This window comes from Mirounga angustirostris, unplaced genomic scaffold (genome assembly GCF_029215605.1).
Source record: "Mirounga angustirostris isolate CCGP_5_RB_7025 unplaced genomic scaffold, mMirAng1.0.hap1 SCAF_10, whole genome shotgun sequence".
NCBI classification, from domain to species: Eukaryota; Metazoa; Chordata; class Mammalia; order Carnivora; family Phocidae; genus Mirounga; species Mirounga angustirostris.
Window position 1 is genome coordinate 9,330,786 of NW_026991718.1, and position 26,379 is coordinate 9,357,164.

Genomic DNA, 26,379 nt, shown 5'->3' on the forward strand with positions numbered 1-26,379 from the left:
TGGGTACTTGGCCCCCGAGCTCTCGGTCTAGCACACTTCCCTCCACACACATCGTTGATTAAACTATTAAGGTTCATTTGAATGCTCAGTACCTCCGATTAACACTTTGCTTCTCCTTATCAATTCCCAAATGGTTTTAATACAATTTATAAGTAATTACATATTAATGTTGTCTTATCAGTTTTAATGTATCCAATGACAGCTCCACAAGACCATTTTGGAGGAGTGATGTCAATAAACGGGGAAAGCCTATATCCTGTTTCCATGGCTCTCAGGTAAGACAACGGTCCCTTTTCCTGCACCCCTGCGTATAAGGCACATAGTCTCCCATCACTGAAGAGGAAAGCAGCCATATAAACTCAACTTGTCTAGACGCCAAGAAACAATTTTTATGAACTTGAAAGATCATTTAATCGAGCTAACATTATTAATCCTACGAAACTGGAGAGGGGCTTCATATTCAGGCAGACCTCATTTTATTGCAATTTGCTTTATTGCACTTTGCAGATACTGGGTTTGTTTTTTGGTTTTGGTTTTGGTTTTGTTTTTGTTTTACAAATTGAAGGTTTGTGGTAACTCTGCATCAAGCATGTCTGTCAGGACCGTTGTTCCAACAGCATTTGCCTATGTTTGCATGTCACATTTTGGCAATTCTTGCAATATTTCAAACTTTTTCATTATTGTCATATGTGTTACAGTCATCTATGAGCAGTGATTGCCACTCACTGAAATCTCAGATGAGAGTATTTTTTAGCAATAAATTATTTCCTAATTAACCTATGTACATTGATTTTTAAACATAATGCTATTACACACTTAACAGACTACGATATGGTATAAATGTAACTTTCCTGTACAGTAGAAAACCAAAACCTTCATCTGGCTCTGCTTTACTGCAATATTTGCTTTACAGGAATATTATTAGCTCTATTGTGGCGCTCTGGAACCAAACCCACAGGATCTCCCAAGAATGACTGTAGATCAATTACTATACTGGAATTGAGTTAGTCTGGCTAGCCCAAGAAAGAGAGAGATCTTAGGTTCTCAGAAATGACTTAGGTTTAGGAGTAAGGAAAGTATCTAAGGAGAAAAGTATAGTGAACACTTTTCTCTAGAATTACTTGGCTTGAGTTCTGTCTAAAGGCAAAGATTAGATTCAAAACTCGAACAACCCCCAGAGAACTAAAGTCAAGCCCTCGGGGTGGGCAGCATCACGAGGGATGGGCAGCTCCTCACACGCTCATCAGCTGAGAAGAGCGGATAGGAGCAGCTGAACCACACTCAGATTGCACAAATCCAGCCCAACTGGAACCGGAAGGGAGTGTCTGATGCCATGGCCCCCCCTTACCCGTGAGCACTGGGGCCCCGGGACTGGTCTGAGCTGACACAGCCAGGAGACCGCAGGCTCCAGGACTACTTCTGGATGCTCTGCGCTCACTCTCCTCTGTACCAGGTTTAGTCTAAGCACCATTTTACACCTACCTAAAAGATCACAGAATATCACTAAACGAATTTGCCAAAGAAAAAAAAACCTCTCAAATAACAGCACTTATAATGTACAGAATGGAGAGAAATGCCCACTGGCTAAGTTACTGCCGACCAAAGACCGAAGACCACACAGAAGCACTCAGACACGCTGATGGGTAGACAGGGAAACGCAAACCAGGGCCAGACACCAAGCCAACGATAACCATCTGTTTTTCTCTCAGTGTTCCTTATCCTGGGTCAAATAAGATGTGTATTCAGTGCAGTCATTTTCTGCTTGGTTAACACCCTCCCCTACTGACCAGGGCTGGCCTCACACACCTTGGAGCTCAACTACTTCCTTCCCACACCTACTTAACCAGTAGTCAGCTTCTTCAAAGTAAAGGTGGCTTCCATGTACAAGGGAAGTTGGGACACCAACTTAGCTTCACACTACAGTGTAAATAACTGGTAACAGTTCCCCAGAGCAGAGGCTTTATATACTGGCCACCCGATAGGAAGAAAGAAAAGCAGGGAAGGACCCACTGAGGGGTGGGGAAACAGGGAAGGGGCCGTGAGGGCTGACATCCCTGAAACCCAATCACCAATCTGCTCGGGGTCACTCTGATGAGATTCATAAAAACAGCAGGGAATGAGCAGAAGCCTGGTTCAGGCAAGGAAGTCCCCTCACTTTACCCAAAGATAGGAAATGAGAGTTAAAAAAATAAACCGTATTAATTAATTTGGCCAGAGCAGGCTGTTACCACAAGTCAAAAGACATGGTCAAAACAGACCATACTTAAGAAAAGCACACAAAATCATGAGGTGCTTTTGACCTAAAAAGGTGTTGATCAAAAAAGCTGGGTACGTGTTCTCTGCTCTTTATGAGGCCCGTCCTGCCTGTTGGACCCAAAGTCTCATCAACCATTAGTAGCTCTTTGAATGATAATCAGTAAGTTACAATTTTATTTTAATGATTCCTAAGTTTCCAGATTTACTAAAATCATAGGAAGAAAAAAAAGACATCTAATGAAGACTCCGAAGAGCCTGAGAGTCTGGCCTGGCCACGCTCCGCCTGGGGGCTGCCAAGCCTTCAGCACACGGAGGAGCAACAGGTGAGGACCCGTTGCACGGAGGCTGCAGAGGGAGGTTTCTGAGCCAGGCACCTGGGTGCTGGGCAGCATCATGCTTGTTCCCTGGCTTTGCCCCTAGAACTGGGAACCCTCTGAAGCAAAGTAAAAAGGTTGAAAATCACAGAGGAAAAAATACTGGTCTTTTCTTCTGATTCTTTTGTTCCTTCACTTCAAATATCCCTCTACTTCCCAATTCTCAAAAACAAGCAAAAATAACAGCAATGTGACATGGCCAAAAATTACTCCCAGTAACATAAAACAAACAAACTTACCACTGCCTTGGATTAAACCTCAGGGACTTAAAATGGCCTCATGGCCCCAGAAAAACGAATCTCGCAAACGCGAACAAAATGTAAGAAGGCAGAGCACTGGTCTGGAAACTCGGGTTACAACTGGCCAGAACTCTGGGGCCTCGAGCACCTGCTTCTATGGCGGTCGATAGATGGCCGCTAACAGCCACGAGCATTCGGTAGGAAAGGTGACATTTTTTAAGTGAGGTGTGAAATGGGCTCACTCCCTTCTCCCAAATCAGTCTTTGCACTGGGCCACAATCTCCGGTGGCCTCAGATTGGCTGATTAATTCCAACAGCCCTGTGGCCTGTACTTGAGTGAAAAAGTGCCCAGAGACCTCGAAGTGTGTCACTGAACCACAGATCCATGGAGTAGAGCCCAGAGATAACCTGGCCACTTGGAAACCAACTGGAGTTGTCATAAAATCACTCACAGCCACCTCCTCAAGGCAACTCCATGCTGGCGTGAGGGGCGAACCCTCCGGCCCACCAGCGCATGCTGGACCAGGCCCGTGGGAGGCACCAGCCCAGCCCGCGGCCAGCGCTGTGCCTCACCGACAATGGTGGGGGGGGAGGAGATGGATTTGCTTGAATTTCTGCTGTTTCTTCTGTCACCTGTGTCACCGAGGACAAGGTGGGTTGTCATTCTGTTCTCCTCTGGAAAATGAGGAGTGTCACTGAGCGAGGTTGTTGAAATGAAAATAAAAATCGAAAGGAAATGTCTATGGAGGTGTTCTGGAATCCATGTGTATTTTTAAAGTGCTGTTAAAGCAGATGGTTCAATATGTTTCCTATACTTAAGGCTCCATAAAAGCCTATAGCATTTAATGGGATTTTTTAAAGTACTCCAGACCTTGAGTGCAGGGAAGGGCATAGGAGGGGCTGGGAGGGGGAGCCAGGTTAGGTGTTGCCCACTGAGATTTCTCTGGCGTGAATTGTCACCTGAAGAGCATCCTTCAGTTAAAAATAATAACAAATAGAGACGCTGTCGTTCAGACCCATACTCTACAACTGAATGGACACTCCGGCCGACTTACCCGTGGTGCCCAGCCAGTTTCCTAGGGAGTTTGGGCGCATCTCCTCCCTACAAGCCAGCAGAGCTCCCTTCAGCCTTTCCTGTGTAGACACCCCTCTATCTTTCTTCAAGGGGAACAATGCCCAGGTCCTCACAATCAGGTCCACAGAAGGAGCGGAGGCAACAAACAGAGCTAGGTAATCCCTGAGGTAATCTCAGAAGACACCATTATCTCATGGAACTGTAATCACCACCCTTTCAAGGGAAAACGGCTGCAGGTGTTCTGTTTTGGGGACTAAATTACAACCAAAGAGCACAGTAGTTACTGATAAAGATCCAAGCCATGATTCAAGGCTACGGCATGAACCTCAGGGTCCTCTGCTCCTACCCATGGACACGAGACCTTCAGACCCCAGAAGACACGCCGTCCAAGTTCTGCTGCAACAGGAGAATTCAGAAATGGGAAATAACATGTGACCTTGGAAAGGCTACCTACCCACTCTGTGCCTCAGCCCCCTCATCTGTAAAATATCCAACTTACATAATGAAAAGAGAGTTCATATGTCCATAGGATTTTTACAATTTGCAAAGCATTTCCCAAGCTTTATGTCATTTAATACTGTAAAATGTCAGTTCCTACTCTTCGTGGCCAATATGTTACACCAGAAAGGCATATATATCAAACCTCTTTTAAAACTACAAATCTAGGGGTGCTTTTGGCTCAAGTCATGATCCGGGGGTCCTGGGATCAAGTCCCACATCAGGCTCCCTGCTCAGCGGGGAGTCTGCTTCTCCCTCTGCCTTTGCAGCTCTCTCGTGCTCGCTCTATGTGTCAAATAAATAAAATCTTTAAAAATTTTTTTAAATAAATAGAACTACAAATCTAAAAAATTATAAGTAAACAGTTATGAAAACAATTTAAGAAAGTATTTCTAATTTGGTGATGTTATTGTTACGGGGTTGGGGTGGGGGCCAGAAATGTATGGTGGGCAAGAAGTAAGACCTTTTGTCTATTGAATGTTCTCTGCATATTTTAACTATATTTCAAGAGACAAGAGTGACTAGCTGTTTATATAATAGGATCATACCAGTATCCGCACCCATGGCTGAATTATTACAGAAAATACACATTTCTATTTCTTCACTATCGACATGACATACCTTTTTTCTTTGTGTTGTGTCTTAAGGGAACACTTTTCTTAAAAGACATTCGTGAATTGTCTTCCTGAAATAGAAACCATCAGTGTTAGCAGCTGAAACTCTGTTCTCTGAACTATAAGCAGGAGTCCTTAGGAGTGAGACGCTCAGCCACAACCGGACCCTGAGGACTGAAGTCTGCAACAAAGTTTAGTCTACTGGGGATATTAGTGCACTCAACAATGATTTGCCAAAACATGATAGCCGCCCTGGAAGGCTACCTACCTTTCCATGAAATGGCAAGTGCCACCTTGACTCTAGCCTGGCCTGTGAGTCCAGACCAAGATCAACGAAGCCCATGGATCCCCATGAATGAGAAAAGTTCCCCTCATCTGGCCTCAAGCTCCAGCCCCAGTCTGCTGGACTTTTCACTCTGGGCAGTCCAGGGACCGAGCTGGAGAACGGGACCTATGGACCCAGTTCACAGATTCCCGTGGGCCACTCCAAGCCGTCAACCACCATCTCGTCCTCCCCAACATTTCCCATGTCAGAAAGGACCCAGCTTTACCGTGCTAAGTGGAAAACTGGAAAGAGAGTCCCTCCTATCCTAACAACAAGAAAAAGTGAAAAAAATCTATGAAATTACAATTTTCTTGAACTCATCGGAGAGTTGAGACCACAGGGAAACCTACTAGCCTAGAACCCAGCAGACAGACTCTGCCAAGGAGAGACAGGGCCTGCCCTAGGGTGGAGTGCAGGGGAAGACAAGGAGTAGGATTTCAGACGCAGATCACAGATCAGATCGGAGTGAGCGCAACAAGCCTAGTGCACACAGCCAGGGCCCCCTGGATGAATGGCTGATCCCATGGCCAGGGCAGAGAAAACAGAGGGGCCTGTGGGGGAACTCATAGTAACAGAAAAAAGGAAGTTCTTAAATTAACAAAACACATCAAAGGATCCAGGAGCCAAGCTGAAAAAAATACAGTGGCCCAAACTGGAAAAATTAGAACAACAAATAATGTAATACTGGATTAGAACCCAAAGTAGAAAATAAATATACAGAAGTCCATAATGATGTGAATAAATGGTTGAATAAATAACTAAATTGGAGATAAGAAGCACATATTCCCTATGAGGTGGTGGTGAATTCACACTTTACTTCCTTTGGAGGTGAGACTTAGCAACTCGCTTCCAACACACAGAGTAGCAAAGGCATGAATAGTAAGTTTACAGAGGAGAACCTGATAACACCATGTCACCCAAGAATGAAGGTTGCTATTACTGGGGACGCCACATGGATGTCCTCCGATATGATACAAGAAGGGCACTTCACCTCTGCAGCATTCTTTCCAAAACCCCAGCGTGATCATGAGAAGACACCACTGGGGGACCCTTTCTGGGGCCTGCCTCACCCTGATGTCAAACCAAACAAAGGCATCACAAGAAAATGGCAGACACTAGGATCCTTCACAGATATTAACACATTAAATCTGACTATATGTAAAGAAAGATAATACATCATGAACAAGTAGGGTTTCTCTCAGGAGAGCAGAATGGGACAGCCACTGAGGGAAAGTTGGCCAGTTCCTTATGTCCCAAAGTTAAATACGTTTTTACCACAAAACCCAGCAATCTCACTCCTGGGTATTTACCCAATCAGTGCATAAATGTCCAGAGCAGCTCTTTACAAAATTGCAAAAAACTGGGCACAACCCAAAGTCCTTCAACTGGGGAATGGATAAACACGCAGTATTCCATCTGTAACGCTGACCACCGCTCAGCAAGTGAAAGGGACAACTGGCCAGTACCTACAAGACAGAAGAATCCTGCCGAGGCTGCTTTCAGGCAGCAGACTGGAGTAGCAGGAACCTGCGTGAGGCAGAAGGGCCCACGCCACCGCCAGGCTGAGCGCAGACTCATCGGAGACCCACCTCGAAATATCCACAGGCCCTTGCAGACCAGTGGCCACTTACAACCAGGCACAGATACCAAAAAAGGAAAATTCCATACATTCCCATACTTCCTAACCTTCCCCCCTTAACTACAGCCCCCCCCACCGCCTCCTGGCGGACAGTCTCCCCTTTGCTGCCCACCCACTGCTCCCTTGCAGCATATTCAATAAACTTCTATCTCCTTTGTTCTGCCTCCAGTGAATTCTTTCACCACCCAGGCTGCCGGCCTCCGGGTCACCCCACAAATCCCACATGGACCGGGTCACCCCACAAATCCCACATGGACCAGGTCACCCCACAAATCCCAAATGGATCACAGTAAGTGGAAGACAGACTCCCAAAAGAACATACTCCCTGACCTGAGATCCCTAATGCCAGAAGCAGCCCTTCCCTGACCTGAGATCCGTAATCCCGGAAGCAGCACCTCCCTGACCTGAGATCCCTAATGCCCTGAGATCCGTAATCCCGGAAGCAGCACCTCCCTGACCTGTCGGTGGGAGTCTCAATCTCCCCCTCGGAGCCCACTGGTGCGTTTCCAGCGAGCGTCCCTCTGCCTCCCGCCCGTGAGCGAGTCAGGAGCAAGATGCTGACAGCCACAGGAGGCACTCCGAGTCCCACCATGAGAGAGGCAGGACAAACCACACAGAGTTCCCAGGAGAACCCAAAAGGCAGCAGCGGAAGCCACTTTGCAAAGAGACAGAAGCCTGGGACCTCAATCCTCTCCGAAAACAGCAAACAACACAGCAAAGAGATTTACTGTGTGCAAAACGATGGCTGATTTCATCAGGAGACAGGATTTTCAAAATGAAGAAATTGTGCTTTATCTTCAGCATCACATGTATGGAAAATCGCTTTTGCAAAACTTAGCATTGCTTAAAAATGAGGGATAAATGAGATATTTCTCTATTTGCATTTTATCACTGTTTCCAATAAAACTGTTCGATTTGGCTTGCAGCATCGTGGAAAGCCTGCAGTAAACAATCCATAAGTCCTTATACGTCTCTAAGATTAAACATTAAAAACTTACTTGCAAAACCCTAGTCACTTCCTTTAAAATGTCATAAATACTTTCTACAACATTTTGCAGAAGTGCGGGGCTCAAAACACAGACACAAGATGACGTCCATTCTTTGCCATGTTGCAGGGTCATTAGCAGGGCACATGGGGCCCTTCTCCAAGGCGCCTGCATCACTGTGATCTGAGCTGGCTTACCCCACCCGTGACTGCCACCCTCCCTTACCCAAAATGCCCCCCAGGAAATAAGCAGAAAGAATAAAAGGTGTATTGTTTGTCATCAGCTCTGCCTGGGATCTGGTGGGGTCAGAGTAGGGATATTTCACTTAGGTGAGGTTATTTGGGTATTTCCTTGATTTTATTTTATTAATATGGAAAAATGTTAACTCGACACATATCAGTGATTGCCTTCATCCCCACTTCAGTTTATATTTCCAAGTTTTGAATCGGAATCCAGTCTAGTCCAAATAGACCTAGAAAGAAAATGTCATTAATAATTCAATAGAAGGTAGACTTTTCCTAAATCTACATTACAATTCCCTGAAAGGACAGAATGGGGGTAAAAGTTTACACCATGAAAATCTCACTGGAAATGCCCTGCAGTTATAAGGACAGTCCAGGGAGACACACTCTGAAATTAGGTTAAGACCCTTTTTTAAACATCCCTTATAACAATGAACCTCCTTTACACATCATGTATGTGTTCCTCTTTTTCTATGGGATAAAGGCAATGAGATCTTTTAAATAAAATGCTTCCTTTTGATATCAAAATTATTTGTTGGGAAAATGACAGGATTTTGGGAAATATTGATGATCATGTAATAACTATGACCTCTTGGAACAACTGAGTACCAAGCAAGATAATAAAATGTTTCTAAAAAATGTGAGGTCACAGGATACAAAAATCAAGCTACAGAAATCCATTGCATTCCATGCACTCATAATGAAGCAGCAGAAAGAGAAATTTAGAAAACAGTATCATTTAGAATTGCACAAAAAAATAATAAAATATCTAGGAATAAACCTAACCAAAGAGGTGAAAGACCTGTAGTCTGAAAACTATAAAACACTGATGAAAGAAATTGAAGACAACACAAAGAAATGGAAAGACATTCCATGCTCATGGATTGAAAGAACAAATACTGTTAAAATATCTATACTAGGGCGCCTGGGTGGCTCAGTCGGTTAAGCAACTGCCTTCAGCTCAGGTCATGATCCTGGAGTCCTGGGATCGAGTCCCACATCGGGCTCCCTGCTCAGCGGGGAGTCTGCTTCTCCCTCTGACCCTCCCCCCCTCATGTGCTCTCTCTCTCTCTCTCTCATTCTCTCTCTCAAATAAATAAATAAAATTTAAAAAAAAAAATTTAAAAATGTCTCTACTACCCAAAGCAGTCTACACATTTAATGCAATCCCTATCTAAATAACAGCAGGATTTTTCACAGAACTAGAACAAACAATACTAAAATTTGTATGGAACCACAAAAGACGCAGAATAGCCAAAACAATCTTGAAAAGTAAAAGCAAAGCTGAAGACATCACAATTCCAGACTTCAAGTTATATCACAAAGCTGTTGGGAGCACCTGAGTGGTGCAGTCGGTTAAGCATCCATCTCTTGGCTTCAGCTCAGGTCATGATCTCAAAGTCATGAGATCGAGCTCCACATCAGGCTCTGTGCTCAGCACTGAGTCTCCTTAAAAGACTCTCCCTCCTCTCCCTTTGCCCCTCCCCCTCTCCCAGACAAAAATAAATAAATCAAAAAAATTACACAGCTATAGTCATCCAGACAGCATGCTACTGACACAAAAATGGACACATAGATCAATGGACAGAATAGAAAGCCCAGAAATAAACCATGATTATATGGTTAATTAATCTTCAGTAAGGGAGTCAAGACTATGCAATGGGACAAAGACAGTCTCTTCACCAAATGGTGTTGGGAAAACTGGTCAGCAACATGCAAAAGAATGAAACTGGACCACTTTCTTACACCATACACAAAAATAAACTCAAAATGGACAAAGGACCTAGATGCGAGACCTGAAACCATAAAAATCCTAGAAGAGAGCACAGGCAGTAATTTTTCTGACATCAGCCATAACAACTTTTTTCCTAGAGATGTCTCCTGAGGTAAGGGAAACAAAAGCAAAAATAAACTGTTGGGACTACATCAAAATAATAACCTTCTGAAGGAAACAATCAACAAAACTAAAAGGCAACCTACTGATGACATATCTGATTAAGGGTTAGTATTAAAAATATATGAACAACATATACAACTCAACACTCAAAAAAAAAAAAAAAACCAAATAATCCAATTAAAAATGGGCAGAAGACATAAGCAGACATTTCTCCAAAGACAACATACAAATGGCCAACAGACACATAAAAAGATGCCCAACATCACTGATTATCAGGGAAATGCAAATCAAAACCACGATGAGATATCACATCACACCTGTCAGAATGACTAGAATCGAAAACACAAGAAACAAGAAGTGTCAGTGAGGATGCGGAGAAAAAGGACCCTCATGCACTGTTGGTGGGAACACAAACTGGTAGAGCCACTCTGGAAAACAGTATGGAGGGTCCTCAAAAAGTTAAAAAATAGAACTACCCTAAAAAAAAAAAAAAAAAAGAACTACCCTCTGATCTATTAATCGCACTGCTGGTATTTACCCAAAATACAAAAACACTAATTCAAAGGGATACATGAACCACTATGTTTATTGCAGCATTATTTACAGTAGCCAAATTATGGAAACAGCCTGTGTCCATTGATTGATGAATGGATAAAGAAGTGGTATGTATACAATGAAATATTACTAAGCCATAAAAAAATAATGAAATCTTATCATTTGCAATGGCATGGATAACCCTAAAGAGTATAATGCTAAGTGAAATAAGTCAGACAGATACTGTATGACTTCACTCATATGTGGAATTTAAGAAACAAAACAAATGAACAAAGGGAAAAAAAGAGACAAACCAAGAAACAAACTCTTAACTACAGAGAACAAACAGATGGTTACCAGAGGGGAGGTGGGTGGGAGGAACATGTAAAATTTAAAAAAAAAAAAAAAAAAAACATTTACTAGGAAAATGGCAGGATTTCAGTAAATATTGATGATAATGTAATAACTATGACCTCTTGGAAAAATCAAGTTCAAGCAAGATAAGAAAATGTTTTTAAAAAATGTGTCTGCTCCTGCTGAGTCCTTCCTTTGTGGATTTGCTGTCATCCTTAAGGTGGAGTTTTAGAAATCAGAAGCCAAGAAATAAAATAAGGGGCAACACATACAACAGAATAGAAAGTAGCTCCTCAGTAAATTAGGCACAAAGGAGAAAAAGGGGAACAGCTCCTCTCTAAAAATGGAGGGAAATTTCAGCTGCAGAGACAGAAAACAAATTTTGATTCTCATTTTAAATGTCTGTTTCCTGAAAATCTCAAATGTAGCCAATCACCAATTACCTTTTGAGTACCTACTATGTGCCCTAGGCTCTGCTGGTCACTGCTGAGGGCTGCAGGGAACGTACGGTGTGGTCTTTACGATGAAGAAATATATGGTTGTACTGAGGGACTAATTAAAAAATAGGAAATACATGCCCCGTGAGACAGCAAATAACAAATCTATAAAATTCAATGTTAATAACCGTGTATAATAACTTCGTTAACACAGAGTAAGTTGTGCAGGATCTCAAAAACTGACAAAGCTTGGAGTGCCAATGATGGTTTCACAGAAGTGGTCAGACTTAGGTAGGGACAGTAAAGGTTTGAAAAGAGCAGGGACATAGTTAAAGGGGAAAAGGTGTGCAGATATAAACAGAGTCAGGAGAGCAGTATGACGCCAGGAGTTGACCAATATCAATCAGCACTGAGGCACAGAGCCAGAGGGAAGACTCAGATCCAGGGACGTTGGAAAGTAGGCACCAAGTGGTGACTTTTTAGGAAAGAAAAAAGGTGCCATGACAGAGACAAGGAGGAACTGGGTGGCATTGAGGACATGTCCTATTTGAGGGGACATCTAAGTGGAAATGCAGAGGCTCATAAGCATCACAAGGTTCTACGTGCTATGAGTGTCTGGAAGAACTGAGGTCATCCAAGTTTCCATTAAAGACAAGGGGCCGAAATGGCATTTGGAAACAGAAGGGGGACCAGAGAGGAAGGTCAACGCAACTCAAATAATTTCAGTCATCAGGGTAAAGTCCCCATGAGGGAAGCAACAGAGAGGAGAACCAGAATGACAGAATGTGGGGTCTCTGCTTGGGGGTGGGCCCAGAGAGAGAAGTCAACTGGCCTTTGGGACAAGAGTGTCCTGCCAAGGAATGGAGGAGTTTGATGACTGAGAGATGGATACGCAGTGTCAAGAAAAATTGAAGGATAGAACAGCAGATGAGAAATGTTTGCTGAGTCCCATCACAGGGCAGCAACTATAGGAGAGGCAGGGGTGGGGCCAATGGGGAGAGACAGGATGAGAGTGGAAGGGTCTCCTGTAGCGCCCTGACATGGGGCTACACACAAAGCAAATGATGACGAGCTCCCTAGGTCAGCGAATAAAGACAGGCAAGTACACCTGCTGGACAGCCGTGCTGGAGGCCACCATGCTGGAGGCCACCGTGCTGGATGGCCACCGTGCTGGAGGCCACCGTACTGGAGGCCACCGTGCTGGATGGCCACGGTGCTGGAGGCCACCGTGCTGGAGGCCACCGCGCTGGATGGCCACCGTGCTGGAGGCCACCGCGCTGGAGGCCACCGCGCTGGATGGCCACCGTGCTGGAGGCCACCGCGCTGGATGGCCACCGTGCTGGAGGCCACCGTGCTGGATGGCCACCGTGCTGGATGGCCACCGTGCTGGAGGCCACCGTACTGGAGGCCACCGTGCTGGAGGCCACCGTGCTGGATGGCCACCGTGCTGGATGGCCACCGTGCTGGAGGCCACCGTGCTGGATGGCCACCATGCTGGAGGCCACCATACTGGAGGCCACCGTGCTGGATGGCCACCGTGCTGGATGGCCACGGTGCTGGAGGCCACCGCGCTGGATGGCCACCGTGCTGGAGGCCACCGCGCTGGATGGCCACCGTGCTGGAGGCCACCGTGCTGGAGGCCACCATGCTGGATGGCCAGGACAACTTCTCAAAGCAGGCACCTCTGCTACTGGACAGCAAGACAAACATCCATGAGTGGGGGGAAGAGTGATGACACTGACAAGGCAGACAGAAATCACAGGCACAGCGACCCTCACAAGTGGCGAGAAAAGAAATTTTGGAGAAGGATGGAGGATGGGCTCATTTAGGAAATAACAGGATGTGTCTTCCTCTGGGGCTCGAAGCCACAGTCCGACTCAAAGGCAACCTCGGGATCCTGAGCAAGAGGCCATCCTAGGAGTCTCTCCAGGCTGAAATGGCCACCTCTACCTCGCTTGCATCCAGAGACGCCATATCTGACTCTCATCCCAGAGTTCCAAAAAATTATCAGAAGCTGCTGAAGAGCCACCTTCATTTACTTTTAGAAACACACAGGCTGGAAAAGAGTAGAAAAGTCGGTCCTGGAACGTATAGATGAAGATCTGGACAAGATCATTGTCACCAAAAGATGCAGGTGAGCCATCCAAGCGTCCGAGGGCTTGAGGAAGAGCAAACAAACCTGCACGGAGCCGAAGCACGCTCGGTCTCCTCAGGCGGCAGCCTTTCTGCAGGACCCAGGACAGGACAGCTGCCACTCATGCTCCGGCGACCGAGCCTGCACTGTCCTGTCTCTGAACCTTGCACAGAGCCTTGTGCAACTGAACAGGCTCTGAACGCAGAGTACACCCTCACTGGATGTCTGCAACTGGTTTCAGGCATTTCTATTGCAATAGGGAATTTCCTAAAAATCACAATATTGAGAGAAGTAAGGTGATGTTTCCATTTGCTCCTCAGTAATAAGAAAGGACTGGATAAGAGTCGTTTCTAGGGGGGCACCTGGGTGGCTCAGTCGTTAAGCATCTGCCTTCGGCTCAGGTCATGATCCCAGGGTCCTGGGATCGAGCCCCGCATCGGGCTCCCTGCTCAGTGGGAAGCCTGCTTCTTCCTCTCCCACTCCCCCTGCTTGTGTTCCCTCTCTCGCTGTGTCTCTCTCTGTCAAATAGATAAATAAAATCTTAAAAAAAAAAAAAAAAAAAGAGTCGTTTCTAGGGGTGCTTCTGGCTCAGACTTTTTTTTAAGATTTATTTATTTGAGAGAGAGAGCACGCATGCACACGTGAGCAGGGGTAAGAGCAGAGGGAGAGAGAATCTCAAGCAGACTCCCTGCTGAGCACAGAGTCCTACATGGGGCTCAATCCCACAACCCCGAGATCATGACCTGAGCCAAAATCCAGAGTCAGGCTCAACCGACTGAGCCACCCAGACACCCCTGGCTCAGACTTGTAAGATCCCGCGGGCCCAGCATCCTCCAGGGAGGAGGCCTGGGCAGCGAGCCAGCTGCTGGCCTGATCAGGCCTGTTGGTCAGTGCCAGGTGTGTAGGCTTCATGACACACATGTGGACAAGAGTGACAAAGAAGGTTGGATATCACACAGGCTTCGGAATCAGAGGATGGAACCGAAGGACGTTTAGGAGTGTTTGACTCCACCGCAAATAGATGTACGTTTGCTGAAATTCGCATGCATTCTCTGCCCATGATCTTCGCCAATCTGTGAAATGCATTACTTAAGGCATTTCAATGCAAGGTATAAATTTGTTCTTTGACTTATCACAAGTTCAAAAAAATAAAGCCTGTTTTCTCTGTACTCATTCTATTTACAAGCAAAAATGTGAATTTTATTTATAGAACATTTTTTTGTACTGCTGTGGGTTCTCCTCCTTCAGTACCAATATAGACAAACCCCGAAGATGAATAAAGAACATGCCTTGACTTGACTCGATATCACATGGCTTCACGGAGGGCACCTCCAAGCAATCTCAAGGGCAGAGCTTGGTTCTGAGTTACAGGTACCCGACTATTTCTCATCTCCGCTTTCTCCCAGGGAAAAGCTGCCAGGTTCACAGAAGATAATGTGGAATCAAGAGAAAAGGCCCCTAAACAATCTCATTGTCAATTCAAACGGCTCACGGGCCTTCCAGCTCCCTTCCTCTTCCTGTTTTTGATTTTCTTTTCTCTAACCTACTCATGGGTGAAGATATTTTTTTCTCCAAAATATGGCTGTCAATTGTGGGTAACTAAGTAATAAATTCACCTAAAAGTACCTTCCTGGAGTGTGGTGTAAGCACCAGTAAAGGTTTCTCATTAAACTTTCCCAGAAATGAGAATTTAAAATGCTACTTTCTGTGTCCAAAAATTATATTTATGGCCCTATGTTACACAAACCTAAACTCCAGATTGCTTGGTACCATACAAGACATTGTAAATTGACCATGTATATTTTTGTAATTAAGAATAATTCATACATTTTAAAAGTTATAGACAGCATCTCTATAACTCACATGGAAAACCAAGTAAATATGAATAAAATGCTTTCCTTTTGTGACTGCAATGGTTTGTGCGCTATGTGGTGATATTTTAATTTCTGGGTGGTGCTGTTGGTTGAGCGTCTGACTCTTGGTTTCGGCTCAGGTCATGATCTCATGCATTGTGGGACCAAGCCCCGCATCAGGTTCTGTGCTCAGTGGGGAGTCTGCTTCTCTCCACCTCCCTCTGACCCTCCCCCCACTCTCTCTCTCTAAAATAAAAAAAAAATTTTTTTTAAACCTGTCCACCTGAAACCAGCAGGAGTGTGAGAAGAGGACCACCCATGGAGAACAGAAATTGGCCACAAGGCCCCCACTCTGGGGCCAGGCTCACAATTGAGGGGACCACCTCGCTGAATGCAGAAAGACCCTCTCTTGGGTCCTGTTTCTGCTACTTATGCATTATAAGTTGGGCATAAAGTTCTATTAAATTTTTTGCTCTCACACCATAGGAGGTAGCTCTGCTGACACCTTTAATTAAGCATTTGCTTGCACCTGGTGCTATTCTTGCCTATGTCCTAGCAAATGGCTCCAAGTAGAGAGTTTGGTCCATCTGCTAGAAATCAATTTGCTAGAACAGATAGCATCGTAGACAACTGATGAATGAGAAAACAAACTAATAAGTGAACAGCCGACACCGGCTGATGAGGAGCAGGGCGCCTCCCTCAGCATCTGGCTGAATGGGTCCTCCCTTCTTCCCTGCACAGTGACAAGGGTGGCAGACCCATCGGAAATACACTGGACCCAGCCGGAAGCTGCAGGGAGCTGGGGGCCATCCTGTGCCAGAGGCAGCCGCTGGAGGGAAGTCTCCCTGCTGCACACACGGGGCTGTGAGAGGGGTGAGGACGGGCAGGCCCCGCAGGGAGCAGGAGGGTCCTCAGACCAGAAACCAGGAGTGAAGTGTGGACGCTTCCCAGACAGAAGGCGATAGAAGAAACTGGCCTGCACCTGCTGGCATCTTCCTAGCGTCACTGAGGTACGATGGACAAGTAACAACTGTGTATATTCAGGTGGTAGACATCGTGGTGTTTAAGGAGTACTGCTTTGCAGTGGTGACCGCAGACAAGTTAATGAGCACGTCCATCTCGCATAGACACCTGCTTTGCATGTATGGTGAGAACACATAAGATCTGCTCTCAAGTAAACGATACAGCGTTGTTAACTACAGATTCCCAGGCTTATTCTTCTTATGACTCGCCAATCCTCTTACTTGCTACTACTCTAGACTGGAATGAAACCTTTTATCTCCCCCTCCAGGTCCCTAACTGTGATTTCTAAAATTGTCATGAATTCAACACAAGTGTTTCAATGGAGCTCCCCACATGAAAAAATAGATTGGTTCATCCTATTATAAAATATATATTCAATACATTATGTTTTATTAATGAAGACCATTACACAGGAAAAAAAATATATATATATATATATAGTTGAAGGTAAAGCATCTCTTCTATTTTAAAGTGCAAATTTCTCTTTTTGTTTGAATCCAAATGAATCTTCTATGTACACAAGAATCCAAGCCTTATTTTTCTAGAACCATGTAATTCCCTAAAAATTTCATTATTTTTTTTAATATTTAATTCACCATATCCCACTTAGCATTATTGACGACTTACACTTAGCTTTTGAGACTCCAGTGTTGATCAATACGAACCTCGTCTCTTAGGGAAGCAATAAAATACTTAGCAGTAGTGACAGAATGGTATCAAGATAATAAAGAGAAAAAAATGGGAAAGATCCTGCGCAGGCAATGAATTTCAAAAATCAATTAAAGAATCAATGCCGTTTTCATTTTGTCACAAAAACCCTGAGTCAGAGACAATGCTAGATCAAAAACTCCCTGGTTTTATTGGCATTTCTGGCAATGTTAATTAAATGAAAACCGTCTCCTGATTGACTGATAAAGCATACAACAAGAGCGAATCACGGCTACAGGTTTGCGCACCCATTTACCGTAGCAAGATGCTTACACCGTGTTTCCAGCTGTAGCTGTAAGCGAAGGAAAATGCCTCATGTTCTGAGCTTAGCATTTATTAAATATGTTAAATCATTTAACTATGATTTATGTCAGTTGATATAAACCTTTATTTTGATTATTTTTTAAAAGGTCTCACTGTTTTGTCACTCATTTTATAGCTAGGGATGTATCAAGTACTCACTTTTCTTATCTGATCTTGCCAGGCATCAGGACCACTGTTTCCAGCCTCGGTGACCACTTAGGTCACCTTGTAGGGGAAGTGCCTGTTTCCTTCCAAACCCCTTGTCCTGTGAGACTTGATTCTCAATGAATGTCTAAGCACAGCAGGATTTGGGGTGGAGTCATAATGTCAAGAAAACCAGAAAACAAAATAGAATATGACTCTCTTTTTTAAGAAAATAAGCACCCAGCTTTTATCTATGATAGGTAACTCCTGTAACTATGGGACCAAAATTACCCACTGTTTTGTTCTATTTTGTTTTTCAATTTTCTTATGACTTCACCCAAATTCATACTGTATTTTGAAATTTCCAACTTTTCAAAAACATAAACACTGAAGACTGGAACCTCTCTCTCTCCTGCCAAATTCAAGTCCTAAAATTCCCAGGCATGTTTGGTGAAGAGTTTTTTTTAACAAGCCGTGCTCCTTGGCAGGTAAGGAGGGGAGGCTCTGAGCTGGAGGTGACCATTCAGTAGGGAAAAACACAGAACAGGGAGTTATTGAAAACCTGAAAGCACACACAAAATAACGGGACAACTGGGGAAAGTGACATATTGCAATAGCCAGCACAGTCGCTAGAAGCAGACAACACTAAAAAATGACCAGATGGGCGATTCAGACTGCTGAACCAGGTGAAGATCGACGTTGGGGGGAGACTGGAAATCAAACCAGAAACAAGCCCAGAGGTCAAGTATGAGAATCAGTGCCACACCGCACGGCGTTCCTTCAGGAGAAGCCAGGGCCAGCCCTCTGCTGCTGGGGAACACAGCGCCACCCCACCGAGGAGCTCACACCTGCACAGATAGGCATCCTCCGACCATCTTCTGACCATCCTCTGACCATCTGCAGCTGCTCCCCCTCACCTGGGCCCCGCTTCTTCCCACTGCCCGCACTATCAACTTCGCTTCCCCAGGGAAGGAAGATCAAACGATGAACTTGCCAAAACACATCAGCACCTCATTGTGCAGCAGACAGGAGCCTTGCCACTTAGAGATGTGTTCTAATCCTAGTCAAGGGCAAATAACCTGCAGACAGAATGATTCTCGATTCTTCATCACCAAATCAGAGACTGGATAGCAGATTATAATGTTCACTTAGCATTCTAAATGTTTCCATTTATAGACATCAAGGTTTTATTAGAGCGGGTGACAAATATATATATATAAAACTTTACATGTATCTCAAGGAATAAGTTTAATAACTAACAGACATAAGTTCTAGTCATATGTTGTGTGATATAATTTTTTTCTTGTTTTTCCAACAGGCTACAATATAAATGTTTTGAAGGCAGACAAAATCTGCTATTTTTCTGTCACACTGACAGCATTTAACACAGAAAGCTCAACAGTTTTGAGGTGTGGGCCACAGTTGCCGTCACCACCCATTCGAAGGGCCTCTGGCTTGATCTCTCATACATTGTCATGAAACACACAGATGCCCCTCTAAAAGGTGAAAGATCATTTTATAAATCGATGAGTACATATGCTAAAAATCTTACTTTAAGGTACTTTTCTTACACACTTATTATTAATCACTTTATGCTTGATATTTGAAGCCTTTGAGGAAAAAATGTCACAATCATCATTTTATCATTTTACACACTCTGAACTAGAACTTTTCACTATGGCAACCTGTCTCGATGCCTCTAAATCATAAATGACCCGTGTGTTCATGTGATACCCTAAAATGCAAAACCACCAAAATGCACACCTAGAGCATTCCCATTGTTCTCTGATACATTTCAGAGACTATCAGTCTAATGCAGGATGGAATAATTCAACATCTGGTTTCATGGCTTATGTTTTATTTGCATTTTTAAATGTATCACTGGGTAAATTATTCCTTCTGTTTTCTTAAGCCTCTCAAGTTTTTACCCCAATAACAAAATATACCTAATGAGAAATCAAATGGAATATTTATTCCAGTAAAAGAGAAATGAAATTGTCTTTTTTGATCCTGGCATGAGATCCAAGGGTCAAAATAGATGATACCCTCTGCCTCTGCCTCTCTCTCTTTCATGAATAAATAAATTAAAAAAAAAAAAAAGAATATACACAAAAGTGAAAACAGATTCTAAGCAGAAGAATTGGATGCTTTTACTATTTTTTATCTGTATTTATTTTTTTTATTTTTTTTTTAATTTATTTATTTGAGAGAGAGAGAATGAGAGACAGAGAGCATGAGAGGGAGGAGGGTCAGAGGGAGAAGCAGACTCCCTGTTGAGCAGGGAGCCTGATGCAGGACTCGATCCCGGGACTCCAGGATCATGACCTGAGCCAAAGGCAGTCGCTTAACCAACTGAGCCACCCAGGCGCCCTTTATCTGTATTTATTAATAATTCTATAATAAATATGATTTTTTTATAATTTGGTAATGTATTCTTAATTTTAAGACATGGGATATCATAGAAGAAAATTCAATTTCACAAAATAAGTAATGCCAACAGTGAGTAAGGCACTGTGTATGCCTGGTGCTGAGAAAAATGAAAATATAGGGGTGCCTGGTGGCTCAATCTGTTAAGTGTCCAACTCTTGATTTCGGCTCAGGTCATGATCTCAGAGTCGTGGGACCAAGCCCTGCATCAGGCTCTGCACTGGGTGTAGAGTCTGCTTGAGATTCTCTCCCTCTCCCTCTGCTCCTCCCCCATCCTCTCTCTTTCTTTCTCTCTCTCAAAAAAGTTTTTAAACAAAGAAAAATGAAAATATAAATAAAATGAAGTTCTTCCTTCTAAGGACTTTAACCTCTGGTAGGAATCACAGAAAGGAGAATAACTGTCCCTATAATTTACTCCCTTCCCACTGGAGAAGGCACTTCATGGCTATTTCTAATCTTTATATGGACTTCACAGGTTAGAAGTTATCCCAATTTTGCAGATAAGGAACCTGAGGCTCAGGGCAGAAAACTGCACCCCGACACAGCTTACATGTGTCCAGAGTTTGCCCTCTTCACTCCATCACGTTTACCAGCACTTTCAGACTAACAGCAAGGAACACATACGGCAAACAAACGATATATTTTCCAAAGAATTTCTTGACACTAAAGTCTGAGAGACTGTTATCTGAGCTCACAGGGACATCTCCCTGAACACCCATGGTAGCTTTCCCAGCAAAGTGCAGATGAGTTGGTTGCTGAACATTCCAGGGGACGGAATTTGAGATAACAAAATTGGTGACACTGATTTTAACGAGACAATTACAAGTGGAAATAGCCAAGTGTCTAATTTCCAACTGAAAAACACTTTCATTAAAATACTGCAAACACCATTTTAAACACAGATATGTTGCACTTTTCAAGAACTTGCAAACCCATTTTCTCGATCAATTCTTTTGAGGTAAGTAAATCTATAAACATGTAAAATAATTGTTGGTTGGGTTAATGAAGTGCAGAGAGGTAAACTTACTGAACAAGGGGCACCTCGAAAGTTTACAGAAGAGCTAGGACGGGAATACAGCACTTCCACGTGGCCACATGCATATCTGCACACGACAGGTGCATCTGCATGCAATGGTGTACTTGCTTCCACATGGCTGCATGCACATCTGCACACGACAGGTGTACTCACTTCCACATGGATGCGTGCACATCTGCACGCAACAGGTGCATCTGCTTCCACAAAGCTGCACGCACATCTGCACGCAACAGGTGCATCTGCTTCCACAAAGCTGCATGCACATCTGCACGCAACAGGTGTATTCGCAGACGGTGTGCGCGCCCCACCCCAGGTTCTGTCAGGATTCTTTTACAATTCAGTTATCTCTGAGAACATAAATAAAAATCATAACATCAAGCACATTTCATACATGTTATCTCTAATCCTGGAGGTTGATTTTGCTATAAATAAACCATCAAACTTCAGAGGAAGAGACTGAGCTCCGATTTTCTACAGGATTATTCCAAGGTTCATGTGGGGGAAGTGATGGACAGAGCGTTCTACTGCAGGTGGATTCCATGTCAAAACCCAAGTGGGGGGCGCCTGGGTGGCTCAGTCGTTAAGCGTCTGCCTTCAGCTCGGGTCATGATCCCAGGGTCCTGGGATCAAGCCCCACATAGGGCTCCCTGCTCGGCGGGAAGCCTGCTTCTCCCTCTCTCACTCCCCCTGCTTGTGTTCCCTCTCTCACTGTGTCTGTCAAATAAATAAACAAAATCTTAAAAAAAAAAAAAAAAAAAAAAAACCCAAGTGGTTTTCCCATGCTGGTTTTGATTAGGTAACCTTCCCAAATATTAGTATTTATGGCCCAAGTTTTCCACGGAGTGACAAGGAGTCTAAGTAAACTAAGGAATAAGTAAATAAAATCTTGCATACTCAGACAAAAATCATCATGGTCACTTAATCATCTAATAAATAACAGTGAGACTTTTTTTTTAAGTAGACTCTGCTCCCAGTGTGGAGCCCAACTCGGGGCTTGAACTCACGACCCTGAGACCAAGACATGAGCTGAGATTGAGAGTCAGATGTTTAACTGACTGAGCCACCCAGGCGCCCAACAGTGAGACTTTGATTCTGTGAAGGACAGAGCTACTGCCAGGAGGGCAGGACCGTGGAGATGGACGTGTCCCTGCCTGGCACGTGGGGACAGCTGTCTAGCAGAGCCACACCTTCCCAGGGCGCTAGGAGTGTCACAGCTGTGGGGAGCCCGTCCTCCTCCTGTGGCCCCACATGTTGACACATTCATCCTTAGCCCAGGGGCCAGAGACCGAAGGTGAAGGTTTAGGGCTTCCTGGAAAGCCCAAGTGAGCGTCCGCAGGTGCCTGCTTGAGACTAACTTATGGAGGGCGTTCCCTAACCCATGACACGAGTGGAAGCTTGGCCCTCCTGCTTCCCATCTGCCCTTCGGGTGGGTCTGTCTGCCTATCCGAAAGGCCTTAACCATGTTTCCTTCCCTCTGAGTTCGCTTCCTCTCTGTGGGACCAGAGCTACAGTGTTTGACGGCAACCCTAGAGGTTATATTCCTGAAAAAGCACCTGGCAAGAATTTGGAATCCACTGATTATCTTGTTAGGTCTGTCTTCAGAATACAAAACACAAAAATTACAGAATTTGTTGATACAAACCTTTCTTTATCTTCACAAGGACTTTCATCTTCTTTTTCCTATTATTAAAGAAATACAGTAATCAACTATCTGCAAGAAGGACACTGTCAGATAAACCATTCCTCTTCCCCTCACTTTCCCGGTTGCCATACAGACATTTCAGTGCTTCTTCTCCTGCTCTGACCTGGCCTTGCTCCTCCCATTTCCCACCCAGTTCATCAGGCACTTCACGTTTCCCACTCTAAATTGTTCTCGTGCACTTCTCATTAAGTACTTTCTACAGAACAGGACACATTATATTCTCTACTGCTCCTGGGGGTTTCCACTCATAGAGCCCCACCTTCAGATGTGTGCGCAGCTCCGCCTTCCTGCTTCCCCAGCGCTCGCTTCCCACTGGATGGGCAAAGCACCAACTACTCATCGGCCCCCAAGGATGATCTCACTTGTTTCTACTTTGTGTTATTAATGCGCACATTTGTGGGATATTCCACTCGGACAGTTCTAAGCCTCCAATTTAGGTAAAATAGTGTGCCATGAACACAGTCTGACCTTGGTAAAAAGTACACACTTCATCTTTATCAGTTAATTAATGTTGATGATATTCCATTTTAAGGTGAAAATATTACTGAAGTGTCAGAGATTGTCAGTTACCATAACTGTAGAATTAACATATTTAAAGGATTCTGAGGATGAAGAGGTGCCCGATGAAAGCACAGCTCTATTTTTTAATTCTGCTCTTGACGTCACCCACTTCTGTGCCAGGAGCATGCGTCATTACAAAATAAACCACTTGTCCACATTCCCTGGGCTGGAGGGGAGCCCTATCTGATCTGACACCCACGCTGACAGAGCTCCTCCCGGCCCGCGCTGTTCCAACTCTGTTCTACCCACAGCAGAGAGGGGCTGGGGGAGGCGGTGACGGGGAGGCCGTGGCCGACGCGCACCAAGATTCTGCTCGGGACGATGCAATGTTTGCACACAGACGGTGCGGATGGCCACACGGCACTGCAAAGGACTTGTTACCACTGAACGGTACTCTTAAAAACGGTTAAAATGGCAAGTGTTGTGTTTTATATACACATAGATTTTACCACAAAAAAGTGTTAGATGATAACAGAAACACTTATGATCAAACATCAGAAATCTGTATTTTAAAAATAATGTTCACAATAGGGGTGCCTGGGTGGCTCAGTCGTTGGGCATCTGCCTTCGGCTCAGGTCGTGATCCCGGGGTCCTGGGATCGAGCCCCACGTCAGGCTCCCTGCTCGGCGGGAAGCCTGCTTCTCCCTCTCCCACTCCCCCTGCTTGTGTTCCCTCTCTCGCTGTGTCTCTCTCTGTCAAATAAATAAATAAATAAAATCTTTAAAAAAAAATAATGTTCAAAATAATATGCTCTCTTACAACTTTGCAAGGTCATTTTCATTTTACTCCATGATGATAGACTGCAGTTTAAGCACCTCGGCCGCAGGTAAGTCACAGACGGTTATGAGACGCTGACTGCGTATAAGACACTGTCCTGGACACTGTGAGGGACACATGATGCCAAGACACACGCTCGGCCCCCTAAGGATTCCACGGTGGGGGCAGGGAGAAACAACACGCAAAAGAAAACTAATATAGTCAGTGTCCAATAAACATCACATGACTCATTTTTCAAATTAACAGAGAAATGAAACGCGAAATAAAACTAGAGTTCACTGAGAGCAGATAGAGATCACCGTGGCCTCTTGGCCAGGAAGTGTTAACTAGATATCGTTTCCTTATTACTATTACTAGCTGTTATAATGCACATAAAACGCTTACTCTCTTTCTGATCCCTCAAAAACACAGGCTAGGTTTTGGGGCCAAAAACCTGCAACTCCATGGGGCATTTCATGCCAATAAGGAAAAGACAGCAAGGAAGTTCTGTTCGGGTCACGAGGGAAGCAAAGCTGGTGCCGTGTGGACGTCATAGCAGGAAAACCCTTGTGGCTGTGAGTGCCACAACGCCTGCTGCCACGAGGAACAGACCACGGAGCCTGACACGGTAAACAGCTCTCCTGAGAAATCAAGCACAGCCAGCACATGGTCTCAGCAGGCAGAAGAAAACACAGCCTTGGATCACTCAAAACTGGGTTCACAGCCAAGCTCCTCACTCCCTAACCATAGGGTGGTAGCAGGTTACTTACGCTCTCTCCTGTCTCTTTGCTCCGGGTCTACCAAGCTGGGTGCCGACACCCTGGGTGAAGAGTGCCCATGAGGCGAGGTGGGCCCGGGTGGCAGGGCTATAGCGCAGCACCCGGCAGAGAAAACACTCAGCAAACGGGGGTCCGTTCTCCCCAGACCCTCCCTGCCCACCTCACGTCATTAATGCCTGGACAGAAGAGAATGGGGGTTCCACTGCTCCGTATCACCTTCTTTCCCCAGCAGCTGAGATCGCAAACCAAGACATTTAAAATCTAGGTGCTTGGGTTTGCCATTACTCCGATGATGCATTAAGAAAGACACTTTGAGGGGTGCCTGGGTGGCTCAGTCGTTAAGCGTCTGCCTGCGGCTCAGGTCATGATCCCAGGGTCCTGAGATCGAGCCCCGCATCGGGCTCCCTGCTCAGCGGGGAGCCTGCTTCTCCCTCTCCCACCCCCCCGCTTGTGTTCCCTCTCTCCCTGTCTCTCTCTCTCTGTCAAATAAATAAATAAAATCTTTTAAAAAAATTATTTGAGGGGGCGCCTGGGTGGCTCAGTCGTTAAGCGTCTGCCTGCGGCTCAGGTCATGATCCTAGGGTCCTGGGATCGAGCCCCATATCGGGCTCCCTGCTCAGCGGGGAGTCTGCTTCTCCCTCTCCCACTCCCCCTGCTTGTGTTCCCTCTCTCCCTGTCTCTCACTCTGTCAAATAAACAAATAAAATCTTTTAAAAAAAAAAAAAAGACACTTTGATCCACTCTAAGAAATTAAATCTACTGATTGATGTCAAGTTACTAACACACACGGAAACTCCCAGAGGCCCGAGCAGGTTTACATAACAAGTCAATAAGGCATGGATGACGAATTTCAGTGGCCAGTCCACACAAGGCACTCAGGCTATTGCAGAAGCTCAATGTCATCACAATGCTTGTGCCCTCTTTCTATTAAAATACGGCATTCGGCTATTACACAACTGAACCCCATGAGTGCCCCTCTACGCTTCTCCCCCCAGTGCAGACAGGGGCTCTCTGTGTCGCCTCACCTAACGCTCCAGGACAGACCCTGCTCCAACGCTCAGAACACGCTCTTACACTCTGGCACCAAAGCACCTAAATCTTCTCTTTCCTCCTCAGTTGAAAGTCTTCCCAATCATCTAGATACACACTGTATACTTTCACTGAAAACCACCTCCAAATCCAAACTACTGAAGAATAGAAGGAAGGAAAAGAGAATTGTTTGAAAGGGTATTCCCTTGTCTGTTTTAGATCATGAACTCCACTGATGTTGAAAAACCCAAACAAACTTCATTTCCCACAAACGCCCTTTCCAAGGTGGGCAAGAAGTAGGAGACAACTCTGAGTAGCCCCAGCCCTTCCCACCAGCCCTCTGGGCTCACTTCCCTCTGTTCTTAAATGGGGAGCAAGTTTAAGAGTGGAAAAGGATGACTCACCAGGCTGTTGCATCCCCAAGTTTACTTATAGTTCTGGAAGTTTCAGCAT

The 26,379-nt window shown here is 44.8% G+C and overlaps 1 protein-coding gene across 1 annotated transcript in view; it reads right to left on the bottom strand.

Annotated features, from left to right (window-relative positions):
* DCDC2C (doublecortin domain containing 2C) overlaps positions 1-26,379 on the bottom strand; it is a 107,010-nt gene that overhangs the window by 13,353 nt on the left and 67,278 nt on the right. The window contains exons 10-11 of the mRNA XM_064573528.1: positions 22,741-22,778; positions 13,692-13,695 (exon numbers count right to left, since the gene is read on the bottom strand). Of these exons, the coding sequence (XP_064429598.1) occupies positions 13,692-13,695; positions 22,741-22,778 (42 nt within the window). The remainder of the gene's footprint in view (positions 1-13,691; positions 13,696-22,740; positions 22,779-26,379) is intronic.